General features: G+C 43.3%; 1 protein-coding gene across 3 annotated transcripts in view; it reads left to right on the forward strand.

Moving 5' to 3' along the window:
* Positions 1 to 16,827, forward strand: part of TOP2B (DNA topoisomerase II beta) — a 132,630-nt gene that overhangs the window by 34,331 nt on the left and 81,472 nt on the right. For all 3 annotated transcript variants that reach the window (XM_048838565.2, XM_048838566.2, XM_075125738.1), the window contains exons 2-3: positions 5,668 to 5,841; positions 10,704 to 10,794. In XM_048838565.2, the coding sequence (XP_048694522.1) occupies positions 5,668 to 5,841; positions 10,704 to 10,794 (265 nt within the window). The remainder of the gene's footprint in view (positions 1 to 5,667; positions 5,842 to 10,703; positions 10,795 to 16,827) is intronic.

Genomic DNA, 16,827 nt, shown 5'->3' on the forward strand with positions numbered 1-16,827 from the left:
TAAGCATCTCTGATGGTCTTTTCTAGACTGAGCACTGAGTTCCATTGGGTAGATAGGAAGATTAACCTAAATAATCTATACAGAAGCCCCTGAAACCCCATAATATTGGGTCCCTAATCCATGAATTGTTGGAATTCATTTACAAAACTTCTTTTAAACATTACATGAATATATTGTCTCATACTATATAATTTATAATCACTATTCCATGATGAGATATGTTTGAGCTTTAATTAAGATAGGTTTTTTTCCTCAAAAAGCATTTTATAAAAAAGTCTGATTTAAATAAAAAAAATCCAATTTGCTAAAAAAAATAATTGATTTTTATCCTCCCTGCACTTTGGCCCAACTCAGGAAGGACGGTGCAAATTTAAGCATCCCCTGAAGTTAGTCCAGTCCCCACAGTAAACTAGCTTACTTTAATTTAGGGTCCGTCTACATGGGAAGGTTATGGTGGTACAAGATAAGGTGTGAATTTAAACCAATATAGTTATATTGTTATAATTCACCATCTTGACAATCTTATTTCAGTATGTGTATCTTTTTGGAGGAGGGCGGGAGGGGATAATCATCTCTTTTTGGAAGGGATTTAAGATGATCCAAAAAAAACTTTTGTGTTCTGGAATAAGAGCCATTCACACAGGAAGTTATGCCGATATAGCTACAATGGATTCTGTTTATTAGCAACCTCTTGCTTTCCAGCAAAAAGTTGCTATTATCTGTAAATTGCCAATAAGTGGAAGGTTAGTTGGAGCTGCAGCTTGGGAAGTGCTGGGACATGCCTTTTCTGACTGCATCTCTACAAAGTGCCAGGCGACCATTGTTCAGCATGTTCCAGCACTTCCTTCTCTGGCTTCAGCCCAGCAAACCTGCCTGTAGGACTGAAGTAAGAGAAGGAAGGACTGTGACATGCAGAACCTGGGCTCCTGATGCAAGGGCAGGACATAGCCTGGAGAGCACAGGGAAAGGTACTGTGCAGCTCTGTGGGTCCCCAGGATCCCCATTCCCCATGGAAAGTCCTGGTGTCTGGGCTACAGCCCCCCTCACCATTGCTGCGCAGGCCACAGCCTCCCCTCCCTGCCTGCAGCCCCAGGACTCCGGCAAGGGCTCCCTTGTTGGGCACAGATACGCGCACCCCAGCCTGTTACCTTCTGTGTCAGCAGTGGGTCCCCAACCTGAGGAGGTTGCTGCAGCCAGGGAAAGAGGTGCTGGAAAGTACTGATCCCGCCCCAGTGCCAGGGCAGGATATAGGTTGGAGAGCACAGGGTGAAGTACTGTGCAGCCCTAGTGTTTCCTTCCCTAGCTGCAGCCCTGCAAACCTGCGCTTTCCAAAAAAAGGTGTTAGTAAGCAGCGTGCCTGTTGCCAATATCAGAATCCCATGAACAGTAAAGTCAATGGGATGGGATCAGTTCCTGGCAAATGTTGCTATTAAGTGACAATTGTTAATATTGGGATAACGATTAAGCAGAATCTACTGTTTATAGGTTTAACTATGCCAATACAATGGGTAATAGTTTCTCATATAGACAAGCCCTTATGCTGATTGGCAAGAGTCTCAAGGTCCCAGTCCTGCAGCCAAAGATCACTGGAACATAAAGGAGTGCCAGCTCTGGCCTCTGAGGGCATATCTATGCTCGAAATACTACAGCAGCAGAGCTACAGTAGTGCTGCTGGAACACTTCAGTATAGGCACTACCTACACCACCTTTAGAAATCACATCTCTTTTGTTGGGCTATGTAACAGAGTGTGGCAGGGCCCCCTTGGCTTCTGCCTCTGTTAGGCTCATAAAGTCACCCTGGGTTTTGTAACCACTGGTGCACTTTATTCTCAGGCTTGTTCCCACCACCATTTCGCCACATACAAGTAACCCTTCACTATCAGCAGGAGCGAGGGAGAGCTACCTCCCTGCTTCCATTCCTTGCCTTTCCCCTTTAGTCCTGCTCTTCCTTGGTTTCCTTCCCCTGAGACTTTTATGCAGCCCCAAGCTAATTAGGTAGCAGCTGTTTCTGCCTCCCCAGTTAGGGCTAGGTTACCTCCAGCCCACTCTAATTTATTCTCCTAACGAGGAGCAGGTGTGATGGAGGGCTGAAACTGCAACCCTTTTCCCAGCACCCTGTCACAGGCTATTATAGGGTATGTCCATAAAGTATTAAGTAATTGATGTAGTCAAATACAGAATCTTATTGGGTACTGTGATTCAGCACTTAGGGTCCTGCTGCTGGGTTTTACTGGGATCACTTTAAACTGGTTCTCCATAAAGCTAGCTGAACGAGCCAACTGGGAATTCCTTTGACACAGGAGGATTCCCTGGATGGCATAGAGATAGCAGAATACCTGCATGCCACCCTCTTTCACTGCCTTTGGCTTGGGGGCATGGCTGGAGAGCCATTGTATTTGACTCTTTGGGTTTAGGATAGTTGAGTGTAAGTTAGAGCAGCTGTTGGGCTGTGTTATTTTATAGCTCATGTGGCTGCAGAATCATGGGTGGGAAAGGGCACAAAGATAGTGTAGTCTCACCTGGTCTGTCCTCCCACAGCTGCACTGAGTTTAGAATTGGAGCCCAGGTGTCTGTATTGTCAAACCGGTTAGGGAGAAATGTGTTTGCTTCCTTTTATGTAAACTTCCTTTCTGGAATCACCCACACAGTCCTACTCCCTTCTTTCTTCCTTCCCTTCCCTTTTCAGAAAACATGTTGTTGGCCCTGTTGGTTTATTGATACTTTTAATATTTATATCAACAGTTGCTTCTAAATCAGTGAATTGGCTGTGAGAGAGGACTGTTTCATATACAGGAGAATGTTGCCAGAATTATGTCTCCTATTAACTTCTCTGCCAGTCAGGCAAATGTGTAATATGGCCCCAGATATCTTTGTGGATGATTCCAATTAAAATAATCCTTATGTACAAATAAGGATAAACACCATACAATATCTGTGTCTGATCATTCACTAGATTTGCCTTGGCTGACTCAGAGAGGTGCTTCACTAAAGCTGCTGCTCTAAAAGGATTTAACCTCTCCTTTGGAGTTTATGTTGTGGGAATCATAGAATATCAGGGTTGGAAGGGACCCCTGAAGGTCATCTAGTCCAACCCCCTGCTCGAAGCAGGACCAATTCCCAGTTAAATCATCCCAGCCAGGGCTTTGTCAAGCCTGACCTTAAAAACCTCTAAGGAAGGAGATTCTACCACCTCCCTAGGTAACGCATTCCAGTGTTTCACCACCCTCTTAGTGAAAAAGAGGGTGGTGATGGAAGGAAATGTTTAGCTTTAACCAGGGGTTGGTCTTTGGTAGATGCCCTTAATTAGCACATTACTGGAAGACTTGGCCATACTTCTCTTCCTCCCACTCCCTCCCAGTACTGTGAATCGTTCAAGTTACAACTATGATTTGATTGTCCTCTCCTTATGCCAACGGATTGGAGGTTGTGTCTGTTTTCTGTCATCGGAGCCTCACCACCTATTTTACTGCTGACAGTCCTGCATCCAGCTTAGCTTCTTCGTAAACCCAATGTAAACCAGGGTTGAATCCAGCCTTAATTACTCAGTGAGCTAAACAGGATGTGTAAATTATGTTTGGTGTGCTTTAAGGCCTAAATTCCAGAAGGCATTCCTGTTCAGGACAGCACTTTTACCTGTTCTGAAGCCCCGCTGAAATTGATCAGGGCCTAAGAGTCCACACCAAAATTTAAAGGAATACATGTATTGATCTGGTTGGAAAACCATTCCCAGAGAGTAGTTATCAGTGGTTTACAGTCATGCTGGAAGGACATAACGAGTGGGGTCCTTCAGGGATCAGTTCTGGGTCCGGTTCTGTTCAATATCTTCATCAATGATTTAGATAATAGCATAGTACACTTATAAAGTTGGCAGATGATACCAATCTGGGAGCAGTTGTAAGTGCTTTGGAGGATTAAAATTCAAAATGATCTGGACAAACTGGAGAAATGGTCTGAAGTAAATAAGATGAAATTCAGTAAGGACAAATGGAAAGTACTCCGTCTAGGAAAGAACAATCAGTTGCACACATACAAATGGGAAATGACTGCCTAGGAAAGAGTACTGCGGAAAGGGATCTGGGGGTCATATGGACCACAAGCTAAATATGAGTGAACAGTGTAATGCTGTTGCAAAAACAGCAAACATCATTCTGGGATGTATTAGCAGGAGTGTTGTAAGCAAGACATGAGAAGTAATTCTTCTGCTCTACTCTGCGCTGATTAGGTCTCAACTGGAGTATTGTGTCCAGTTCTGGGCACATCATATTAGGAAGTATGTGGACAATTGGAGAGAGTCCAGAGAAGAGTGACAAAAATGATTGAAGGTCTAGAAAATATGACCTGTGAGGGAAGATTGAAAAAATTGGGTTTGTTTAGTCTGGAAAAGAGAAGACTGAGAGGGGACATTATAACAGTTTTCAAGTACGTAAAAGGTTGTTACAAGGAGGAGGGAGAAGAATTGTTCTTCTTTAACTCTGAGGTTAGGACAAGAAGCAATGGGCTTAAATTGCAGCCAGGGAGGTTTAGGTTGGACATCACGAAAAACTTCCTAGCTGTCAGGGTGGTTAAGCACTGGAATAAATTGCTTAGGGAGGTTGTGGAATCTCCATCATGGGAGATTTTTAAGAGCAGGTTAGACAAACACCTGTCAGGAATGGTTTAGATCAGGGTGGGCAAACTTTTTGGCCTGAGGACCACATCGGGGTGCGAAACTGTATGGAGGGATGGGTAGGGAAGGCTGTTCCCCCCCACCCCCCACCAAACAGCCTGGCCCCCCGCTCCCTATTTGCCCCCTCCCACTTCCCTCCCCTTACTGCCCCCCATCTAACCCCCCCCCCGCTCCTTTTCCCCGACTGCCCCCTCCTGGGACCCCATGCTGCAAACCAGCCCCCCTCCCCCGGGACTCCCACGCCCTATCCAACCCCCCCCGTTCCCCGACCCCTGTCGCTCCAGAACCTCCGCCCCATCCAGCCGCCCCCTGTCCCCTGACTGCCCCCCGGGACCGCCTACCGAATGTATTTACCACTGCGCATGCCCCACTGCCACCCCTTTACCATGCTGCTCAGAGCGGCAGGAGCTCGTAGCCTCACTGCCCGTGCGGCAGCATGGCTGCAGGGGAGGGGGAACAGCCTCCCAGGCCAGGAGCTCAGGAGCCAGGCAGGACGGTCCCACGGGCCGTAGTTTGCCCACCTCTGGTTTAGATAATACTTTGTCCTGCCTTGAGTGCAGGGGACTGGACTAGGTGACTTCTCAAGGTCCCTTCCAGTCCTGTGATTCTATGATTTTCATTGTTTAGAGTAGTGTTAGTTGAATGAGTTCAGAGTTAATACATTTAAACATACAATTGAAATTCAGTGTCCTTATCTCACAAACAGAAAGAAGCCTAATTTAAAGTATTCCTTTTGTAAATGCTGTTTTATCTTAATATATCACACGACGAGTATGTTGAAAGAGGTATAAAAGCTGTGGGAATTAGAATGGAAACCATCTAGAAATATGCTGAATTATTTCTGTAACCAGTGTTCAGAGTTCAAGAATTGAATTTGAAATGAATCTCTAAATTAATTTAAACTGCAGTCAAGATTTGGTTACAGCTTTAGAGAGTTATAAAGATGAATTGTTAGCTTTATGAACTAGATTGTTAGTAATATGCCTCATTCTCTTTTTTAGACTCTATTTGATAATCAGAACAATGCTTCAAAAAAAGAAGAGTCAGAAAACATTAGTAAAAATGATAGTTCAAAGAAGATGTCAGTTGAGAGAGTTTATCAGAAAAAGACTCAACTTGAGCATATCCTCCTCCGTCCTGATACGTACATTGGATCAGTGGAACCTTTAACTCAGGTGAGTTTTTCTATTAAATTTACAGTTTTCCTGGTGTTCTGTCATTTCAATGATGAAATTACTGTTGTGGCTGTTTTATTCCAGAATATCATGTTGAAAGCTTTTATAGTTTGTTCATGCATGCGTTGAAATAGGTCAGGAGAAGCATTGTTTAGCAACATTTTGAAACAACATATGCTCAAATCTAGTATACTGATAGTCTTTATTTATTTATGTTGTTGTCTTCTTTGGGTGCCTACTATTTCATATTCAATACTTGATGAGTTTACCTGCCTCATTTTTAGATAGAGAATAGACAGAAGACTCCTCATGGGATATATCTATATATGTGTAACATTGTTTAAAGAACTCAAGACATCAGCAAGAGGAGTGTGTGTGTGTGTGTGTGTGTGTGTGTATATATATGTATGTATTGGCTAGCAGACGCCTCTTACTGATGTCTTGAGTTCTTTAAACAATGTTGCACACCCTAGGATCCTGCCAGGAAGCAGGAAGCTATGGAGGTTCATCATGAAGCTCTCCTGAGCTCAGCTGTGATTTCCCCTTTTAAAAAAACTCTTTAATTTTTGCCAAATGTTTCGGTTTCTCTCTCCCCTAGCATAGCAGCAGCAGTCTGGTTGGGAGAAGGACTTTACTGAAATAGGGCGCAAAGCTGGGGAGATGGATAGAAGCAGCAACTTTATTCTATCATTGTGGGTTGCAGCAGTAGGGGATTTAAAGGGCCATTGTTTTGCTCTCATAACTTGAGCAGCAGAGCTAGCAGCTCTCGCCACAGCAGACAACCACATAGTTTGGGGAGAATTTCAGCATTTGTGGGGCATCTCTTGGTACTTGGACACCATTGGAAGCCAGGCTCCGCCGCCACAGATCCTACCCTGAGTGGCCAGCTTCAACCTTCACTACATGGGGGATAAAATGTACCAATTGGAACCCCTGAAATGACTCTGGTGGTTCATTCCTTTTGCTTCAAGTGCCCAGGGAGGGCCTTAACATTAATATCTACATGTTCACTATCAAATTCAAAACGGATACATTCTGAGAAGAACAGAAGGAAGGTGTACAGACAGGAACTCCTCCAACCAGCTCTGAAATTTAAAGTGATTCACTATCTAAACATGCTGCTGATTTTGGAGGAGGATCAGTTCTCCATTTTCCTACTGGGGAAACACCCCCACCCTAATGGTCCCGATTTGTGACAAATTTCTTAGCAGTTATCTTTAAAAAGTTAAACTGCATAGCTTTACATGGTCTAGAATTATTTATTCCTCCTTGAAGAGTTCCAAAAATCAAAGGAGCATAGCGTAGCTGCTACAGGGTCTAAAATTAAGAAACATATGAAGCTCTACAAAGTTAAGAGGTGCAGCCCCTCTTTCCCGAGGGCTCTAAGGAGGCATCATAAGCTATTGTCTCTGCTCTCCTGTGAGGATGAGGAGACTTTCAGCTTCCTCTCAAAGCACTCTCATTTGGACGGATCCAGAACTCTATTCATCCATGGTGAAGTGGAAAAGGTGGTGAAACTCATTCATTCACACTGAAAAAAGATCTCAGTAGTTAGGATGAGATACAAATAGGTGTCAAATCTGTCTCATCCTTGAGTCTCTAGAGCCGCGGTTCTCAAACTGTGGGTTGGGACCCCAAAGTGGGTCACAACCCCATTTTAATGGTGTTGCCAGGGCTGGCTTAGACTTGATAGGGCTCGGGGTCCAAGCCCAAGGGCTTCAGCCCTGGATGGCAGGGCTCAGGTTCCAGGCCCCCTGCCTGGGGCTGAAGTCCTTGGGCTTTGGCTTTGCCCCTAGCCTGGGGAGGTGGGACTTTGGCTCTGCTTTTCTACCCCAGGGTGGTGGGGCTTGGGCGGGCTAAGGCTTTGCCGCCACCGCGCCCCCCCCTCCCTCCCCCCCGGGGTTGTGCAGTAATGTTTGTTGTCAGAAGGGGGTTGCGGTGCAATGAAGTTTGAGAACCCCTGCTCTAGAGAAAACTGTGGACACAAAATGATTAAACTCAGAAGGAGCAGCATTAACAGGGCTGCCATTAAATTATACTAGGTACAGCAAGACAAGTCATACAAGTTCTTTTTGGCATCTCAAATTTGTTATGTAATATTTATTCATATTATGGTAACCAGTTCCTTTTTAAAATGGTTTTTCTGAAATCTAACACCGAATTATCCAAAGGTGCTAATAGAATTACAGCTCACACAACCAGGTTGACGTCTACTTGGTGAGCAGAGAGATTTCATGTTTTTATTAATTATTTGTAGCACAGTAATGCTTAAAGGCTCCACTCAGATCTGGCCCTATTTTACAAACACATAGTAAGAGACTACCCCTGTTATGGAGACCTTACAATCTAAATAGACAAGATGGACAAGTGGCAGGACAAAGGGATGGAACATAAAAGCAGAGTCACTGTTGGTAAAGGTCATGTTAATTACTTTTTTGTTTTGGTTTTTAATGGGTAATTAGGATGAATAAATAGCAAGGGAATAGACAAGACAAAGGAAAGGGGAAAAAAGACATTGAGTGGGGGAGAGGAAGGAAGGCTGTAGAAAGGCCTGGAGAATGGGATTGAGCCCAGTAGCTGGAAGATTGTGAGGGACTGGGTAAGAGGACGTTAGAATAACATCCTAATTCTAAACTGAAGAGAGCAGTCTGGTGATATCACAAGAGTCTGGGGAATGTGAGGGCAGGCTCCTGCCATGGGAGTCTTTGTTCCCAGTAGATGCTGCTATACTTTCTCCAAGCTCAAAGGCCTGGAGCTAGGGCTGTATAGGGCCTGATGCCCCAGGAAGATTTCCCTCCCGCCCGCTTCCCCCTCCAAAAAACAAAAACAGCCAACCAAACAGTATCGTCTAGAGGGTTCAGGAGGAGTCCAGTTGGATTTTGCCTCTGCCACCAGTGTTACTGCCAAGATACTGCTGGGAGAGTGTCTTTTGCTCCCTGGGCTGGTGCTTTACTTTTCAAAGTGCATGTCATTGGATAAGAGGGGCCCTGAGAAGCCACACTCTTCTCCTAATCTAGACAAGCATTGTATGAAGATATATAAAACTGCCATATGTTTCAATACTGATTCTTTTGTCAGGTACTAATAAATAAATAAATAAATCCTTCCCTGTCGACAAAAAAATCCTTCCCTTCTCCTTTGGAAGAAGAGTCCTGTCAACCTATGGGTGTGGGGGAGGTAGAGTAGCATCTGCCTCAGCAGTTCAGTTCCTCCTGCAGAACTACTCAAAAGTACAGTATATTGTTATCTCAGAGTTGTTTTCTTCTCCCTGAGATCTTTACCACTATTTATAACTTGCAAAAGAATTTTCAAACATGAAAACAGGAAAGAGAGAGGGAGCATTTGTCTCACCCGCTGTATCTCTTTTCTTCTAGTTTCTGAGTCTGACAATCCTGAATGTTAAGTGTAATGTGTGGAATAGATATCCCTAGATAGTTCTACATCTTTTATGCTTGCCTGTCCTGCAGATACTTGTGTATATTTATGTATGTGTATCAGTACATACAATATAAATGGTTGTATACCTATGTATATATTCCGTTTGAATCTCTACAGATACAAGTGAATTAATTCCATGTTTAACACACTTATCAATATTTTACAGCTTTGGGAATAATGTCACATGGGGTTTCTTATAGCAGATGTGACTTAACCTGAGCCAGATTGATTGGTTTGGGTCTACCTGTTAGCTGCATGGAAAAGTAAAACTCACAATAATATTGTTAAACCTGAAAACTAGGAAAGAAATTAAGCAAGATAAGTTTTTCACTTACTCTGTGCTGTGCATTTCTGAGAGCTCAAAACCAGCAGATCGTCCATTTGTAGTAAAAACGTTTTTTGTCGAAAGTGCAACTGAGACAGATAATTGTGGCATAAGTTCAAACCAAGGGAATGGGAAATGAGTCTGATTAAGAAAAGTTGTTTTCTTATTTACTATTCCTAAATATTTACATAGCTTTTATCCATGTAGTATCTGAACAATGTTATTTGGGCAGTGGTGCAACTTAGAGCAGAAATTTGGCCTCCTTCTCTTTCAGCTTGATTTTGTATTTGTGATTGAATAGTACATACACCAATATAGGAGGAGGCATTTATAAGTCCCCAATGGAACTTAGGGGCTTGTTACCAAAGCTAGATTTATAGCTAGCTACCTAGGAAAAGTGTTATGTTAAGTGTGATGTAAAGACAAAAATGTTGTGCATCTGTGCAAGATTATCAGATTCAGAGTGTGTGTGTTGGTATTTTTAGTATATCCAGCTGCTGAAATGTAACCTATTATGATTTGTTATTTATCCTGCTAAGGTAAAATTTGTACATAATACTATTTCTGACCATGGATTTGACTATGAACCCAGGGAAAGTGAGAAGTTATTGCATGCCACCTTTGTATCTTCTGAATTCTGGGCTGCTCTAGAGGTTGAAATGGTCCTCATTATACATTAGAACAGCCTGCACTATATTTCCTATGGGCTGTACTGCCTCTGTATGCTTCCAGAGTGGCATGCAGAGGCCAGAGAGGTATACAGAATCTGTCCCCATAACTGAATTTGAAGTAACTGTAAAGTAAATAGATGCAATAGCTTACCCTGTGGGGAAGTGAGGATCCACCTAATATAATATGCCAATCAAATGGTTACAAATGCCTAAGATAAAAATAGAAGTAATTACCACTCTTTATTTTTTTATTTTATTTTTATTTACTTTGAAGGGCGGACTGATTGGCTTAATATCAAATAAGATATGTGGCGAAGAGAGTAAAATCAAATTCTTGAAATGTGAAATAATCCGTATTATATCAACATGAACATTTCCTTTTGAATCCAAGACAATAAATATTTTTATTTTACTTTGTTTATATGTAGTTAATGTGGGTTTATGATGAAGAGGTCGGAATGAATTGCAGAGAAGTTACCTTTGTCCCAGGCTTGTACAAGATCTTTGATGAAATTCTTGGTAAGTGTTTTTAATAATGATAATATTTTTACAGTTATGCAGCACGTTTCCTCCTGAAGGTTCTGCAAGCACTTAACATATTAAACAGATATACAAACTACACACAGGGATACTTTGATCCGCTACTGAAATTAAGCAGTTTAGAAAAGGAGGTGAAGCAGTTTAGGAAGAGGTACTATCTCCAGTTGAAACTGCAGGGCAGTTTCAAGAAGGCAGAGTATAAATACCCAAGTTTAACTTTTTACCATGACACTAGAATCAGTTACTATGGATTTTTTTAATAAGAAAAAGTGGTCATGACTTCAGTTTTACAACTGATTTGAAAGAAGAATCCTCCAGCAGCCCTGCACACCTAACACCATGGTGGGAAGTTGATTCAGTCTTGACTCAGATGAAAGGGTACCACCTCCTGAATCACCAGCGCTGCCTCCTACAGTACAAAGGTGTCTCTTGGAAATTTCATATGCAAACATTTGACTCAGCATGACCTTTCTCATCCTGAGACATTTGGCTTTGTAACAGGCACAGAAATTGCAGTCTTTGAGCAGCGGGAGGGTGTAATTTCCCAATTTCCCTTGACTCTGCTGAGGTATTAGTCTTAATAGAGTTAATCCTTTGGCTGGTAGGTGATTTTTAAGGTCTTGAGGTTGGCAGTGATCCTTCCACATACCATGTGTAAATATAAGTCAGTGGGAGTTTTGCTGTTTACTTCATTGAGGTCAGAATTTTACCCTATATCTCTAAAGCTGTGGTGACATCTGAAATGAAAAGGAAAGAATACATTCTTCTTTTGAGTAGTGTGCCTGTGGATGCTCCACTCTAGGTATCTTTGTGTCCTTACACCTAAGATTGGAAATTTTTGGTAGCAGTGTCTGTTTGGGCCGCACATGTGCTCTCCATGTCTTGCGCCACATTCAATCACTATATAGTGCTGAGCAGCCCAACCACCCTCAATTCCTTCTCAGCTGCCCTTGGCTTGACATGAAGTCTTAGCAGAGCCTGTTCAGAGAGATTTCTCTTGGTGTTTCCTCTTAATAATTCCTTTTGTTAGTAGAAATAGCTCTTTGGTTGGTTAGTGTTAATACTCTCTCTCTTTCCTTCTTCTTATTTCATTTCCTTAAGAAATATTATTTTTATTTTTCTCTTTCAATTGTAGAATAGTATATATTAAACTTCCCTAGTTCTTCCTGTTAGGGAATTGAACCCTAAAAAGGGTATTTCCAGCTCCCCTGGTTATAAACATTGTCTTGCCTGTCAGGAAGCCATTCCTGTCAGCGACAGCCATTCCCTCTGCATTTGCTGACTCGGAGAGACACACATGCCTCAGAAGTGCACATTTTGCTTCAAATAAAAGCAAGAATCTGAGTCATGAGCTGAAATTAAGACTATTAATGATGGAAAGCTCATTCTGACCAGCCTCTGACCCTGGTCCTGGGGACGCCACGTCCATCTGTGTTCCCCACCCCCCCGACAACAGTCCCCATCAAGACTGACAGCAGCATCTGAGCAGCATTCTCCAATGACTTAAAAGAGGGAATCCTTAGCTTCCTCTCAGAAAGCCACAAAGAAATGGGCCACAAGCTCGCCGAGCAGGGAACTGGCTAAAAGAACTAAATCCCTGGCGTGGTCTATTACTTCGGTACCAACCATTGCGTGATTAAGTACCTATGAGGCTGCCACCAGTAAGACCAAAGATCCTAAGAGGGCAGGCTCGGACAGAATGGCACTGTCTGGGGAAAGGAGAGGCAAAGACAGACCCAGCTCTCTAAAACAGCACGATGGAGTCATGCAGTCAGTAAGTACCAAGTACACAGGGAATGCAAAAAGCCAGAGTACCGCCTTCTCGCTGTTCTTTGGAGCACAGAGTGCCTATGGTACTGACAACTATTTCTGCTTCAATGGCACTGATGCTGCTGCTCTCAATGGTACCAATGACTGTTCCGGTACTTTGGGAATTTTGCTTCCCTAAATACTTGCTGGTCTCAGAGATGCCTGATTCACCATTACTGGGTATCTACATAATTGCGGAATGCATTACACCCAGGTCCCCGGGCTTACCATGCAGTATCAAGACAGGCTACTCTGCTGTCCATGATTGCTCCACCCCTTTCCAGCGATGATGAAGAGGAGGAGGGGGATGGTTTATATTCTGGGTTGGCTCATGGTTCTCCACCGCAGCAACAGGGTGCTACCCAAATAGAAATCTATACTCCTCCAAGCTACCACCACAGAGTAGATGAGATTCACATGGTTGGTATGGACCGTGTTGGGGCGCCACCCATGCCTTTTCCACCACCTCAGTGGCCATAGTGGGACCTGTGGGCTGGATATAGGCAACAATTCTCCAGGTCCTCTAGTGTCACCCAGAGAGAGAGTAAGAAAATCCCTGTCAGTTTCCATAGCCAGACTTCCTGATCCTCAAAAGGAGATCTTTGAAGAACAGGAGGAGAGACTAGACAAAGATACCACTCTGGTGACCAATATTTCTTTGTCCTCATCTGAAGAGGTGATCATGCGTCCCCCACCACCAACAGCAAATGATTTCAGGCAGTTCCAAGACCTCTTCAAATCCCACTTGAAGTTAAACAGTCACAATACAAACTGCATGAGATCCTGCAGACGTCGGCATCAGCAAAAATTGCACTCCCTATCAACGAGGCACTGCTGGACCCAGCAAAAGCTATTCGGAAAATACCGGCCACTATACTCCCGATGTGCAAAAGGGCAGACAAGAAATGTTATATGCCCTCTAGCACGTGGACTTTTTGTTTTCTCATCCTTCCCCAGATTCACTGGTCGTCTATGCTGTTAATGAAAGTGGCAGATGGTACCATGCTAAAACAACACCATGTGACAAAGACTGGAAATGATTGAATTTATTTGGATGCAAAATGTATTCCTAAGTGACCCTACAAATTAGGATCACTAACTATCAAGCCCTTATGACAAAGTAAAATCACACTTTACTCTAAATTAAGTGAGTTTATTCAATACCTTCTGTTAGATGAAAAACACCAATTTCAAGCAATTATTACTGAGGGTCAGCTCCTGGAGAGGACAGCATTGCAAGTTTCTCTATATGCTGCAGACACAGCTAAATTGCTACAGTAGTTGTCATGAGGAGAGCATCATGGCTTCATCTGTCTGGCTTTCTAAAGAAGGTGCAAGCCACAGTGGAGGACCTCCCATTTGAGGGATCAAAATTGTTCACGGACAAAACTGACAAATCCCTCTACTCATTAAAAGATGCCAGGAAATTGTTATGCTCTCTGGGTATTACACTCCTGCCCAAAAGAGAAGACCCAGTAAATACTAGATGACACAGAGATCACACTTTATTCCTCCTAACAGATATTATGAGCTCCAAAGCAAGAGACAGAGGGTACAAAAACGTAGAGCGTCTTCCCCACAATCATCAAAATCCCAGCTATCTATATCTAAACAGCAATTTTGAGATCTTGGTCAGGCCCTGAGTTACCACCCCCAGTTTCATTTGCTGCAGCAGCCAGAACATCTCCATCAGTTCGGTGACCACCTTACCCCTTTCCATCAATCTTGGAAATGTATAACCACAGAAAAGTGAGTACTAGAGATTATCACCACATGATAGTCAGTCCACTTTACCTCATCCCCACTCTCGCGTCCCGTCCCTCTTCAGGTACCTCTCTCATGAGTACCTTTTATGTGAGGAAACAAACTACCTCCTAAAACGAGGTGCTATAGAACCAGTTCTGAACCAACACAGAGGGGAGGGTTTCTGTTTCAAATATTTCCTGATACAGAAAAAGAGCGGTGGTTGGAGACCCATTCTAGATCTAAGGGTGCTCAACAGATTTGTAAAAGTACATTTCAAGAAGGTTATCTTGGCAGCAATAATCACATCTCTGGACCAGGTTCCTGGCCATCGAACTACAAGATGCTTACTTTCATGTCATGATTCATCCATCCCACAGGAGGTTTCTGAGATTCATTCTGGGGCAGGATAATTTCCAATATAAAGTGCTCCCATTTGGCCTGTCATTGGCACCCAGGGTCTTCTCCAAAGTCCTCTCTGTGGTGGTGGCACACCTTCGCAAACAAGGAATCATGATATTTCCATATTTAGATAATTACCTGCTGAAAGCACTTTCCTTTGATGATGCATTGGCAACCACACAAAAGACCGTGGACCTATTTTTACAGCTGGGACTTCAACTAAATACTCAAAAATCCACTTTGACCCCAGTACAGCAATTAGAGTTCATAGGAGCCTACCTAGATACAGTGGAGGCCAAAGCTTTCCTCCCATCGCACAGATTTAACATTTTAGACAGCTTAAACTCGACAGATCAAGGCAGTCTTCAGCTCTTGGTCAGAAGCTGCCTCCAACTACTGGGGCACACGGCGGCGAGCACCTTTGTTGTACAGCAAGCGAGACTCCACATGTGTTGTCTTCAAGGATGGCTCAGAACGATATATGTTCTGAGAAGACATAATCTAAACAAACTTCTATGAATGCCCTTGACGGTCAAAAACTTTCTTGACTGGTGGGCATATCCTCACAACATGTATGTGGGGGTTCATTTCATCCAACCACCCGTTGCTAATTTTAATGTTGGATGCATTCCTGTTCGTATGGGGTAACCACTTGAACACCTACACAGTTTAGGGCAAATGGTCCTTGTTGGAATCCATAATACCTGTCAATCTACTAGCGCTCAGAGCAGTCAGAAAATGACAGACAACATTGCATGTATGTACTACATAAAACGCCAAGGAGGGTCAAGGTCACCTTCCCTGCGAGCCAAGGCAGTGACATTATGGAATTGGTGCATTTGTCACCAGATCAGCATCTCAGCAATTTACCTCTCAGGCATTCAGAACACGACAGCAGATATGCACAGCAGGAAATTCTCTCAAAATCACAAATGGGAAATAGATACTATGATCCTTCACAGCATATTCACACACTTGGAAACTCCAAAGATAGACCTCTTCACCACAGTCAAGAAGAAGAAATGCCCTCAGTTCTGCTCCAGAGCAGGATGGGGCTATCGCTCTCTTGAAGATGCTTTTCTCCTCAAATGGAATAGACCTCTTTTATATTTATATCCTCCAATTCTGCTAATATCCAAAGCAATATACAAAATAAAGAAAGAAAAGGTCAGAGTTATTCTTATAGCTCCAACATGGCCAAGACAGACATGATTTCCATACCTTCTTCAGCTGGTGGTGTGACCACCAGTCATTCTCCACCGTGTTCCACATCTTCTCTCTTAATATGTGAGCCAGATCCATCACCCAGACCTGAAAGTTCTCCACCTGAAAGTATGGCTCCTTGATGGGTCCAGAATGTAGAAAGGAGCTGTTCTGATGAGGTAAATGAAATTCTGTTACATAGCAGAAAAACAACTACTTGTCACACGTACATGCAGAAATAGAAGAGATTCCAAATCTGGTGTGACACAAGACAGGTTATCACTGTATGCTCTCCTTTACCAATTGTGCTGGACTACATTCTAGAATTGAAGAAATCAGGGCTATCTCTATGCTGGGTGAAAGTGCACCTCACAGCCATTAGTGCCTTCCATCAAAAGATAGATGGTCATTTGGTATTTGCTCAAGTCATAACAAAAAGATTTCTTAAAGGCATGAGTAACCTCTACCCTCTAATCAGAGATCCTGCACCACTGTGGGACCTTAATCTTTGAGCTCATGGCCACTTGCGCACTTCTACATCTCTCTACGAAAACTGCATTCCTGGTAGCCATCATGTCTGCTCCGCGAGTGGGAGAGAAAGGGGCCCTAATGGCATACCCCTCCTTTACCATTTTTTTCAAGGACAGGGTCACATGACAGCTGCACCCCAAGTTCCTACCAAAAATACCTTCAGCCTTCCACATGAATTAACTTATCCACCTTCCATCATTCTTTCCCAAACTTCACTGTGATAAAAGGGAGGCAACACTGCACACACTCGACATCAGGAGAGCATTAGGATCAAAGGATCAAGCCACTCCAAAAATCTATGAGATGATTCCCCTCCAACACAGA

Source organism: Caretta caretta, chromosome 2 (genome assembly GCF_965140235.1).
Source record: "Caretta caretta isolate rCarCar2 chromosome 2, rCarCar1.hap1, whole genome shotgun sequence".
Taxonomy (NCBI): Eukaryota; Metazoa; Chordata; order Testudines; family Cheloniidae; genus Caretta; species Caretta caretta.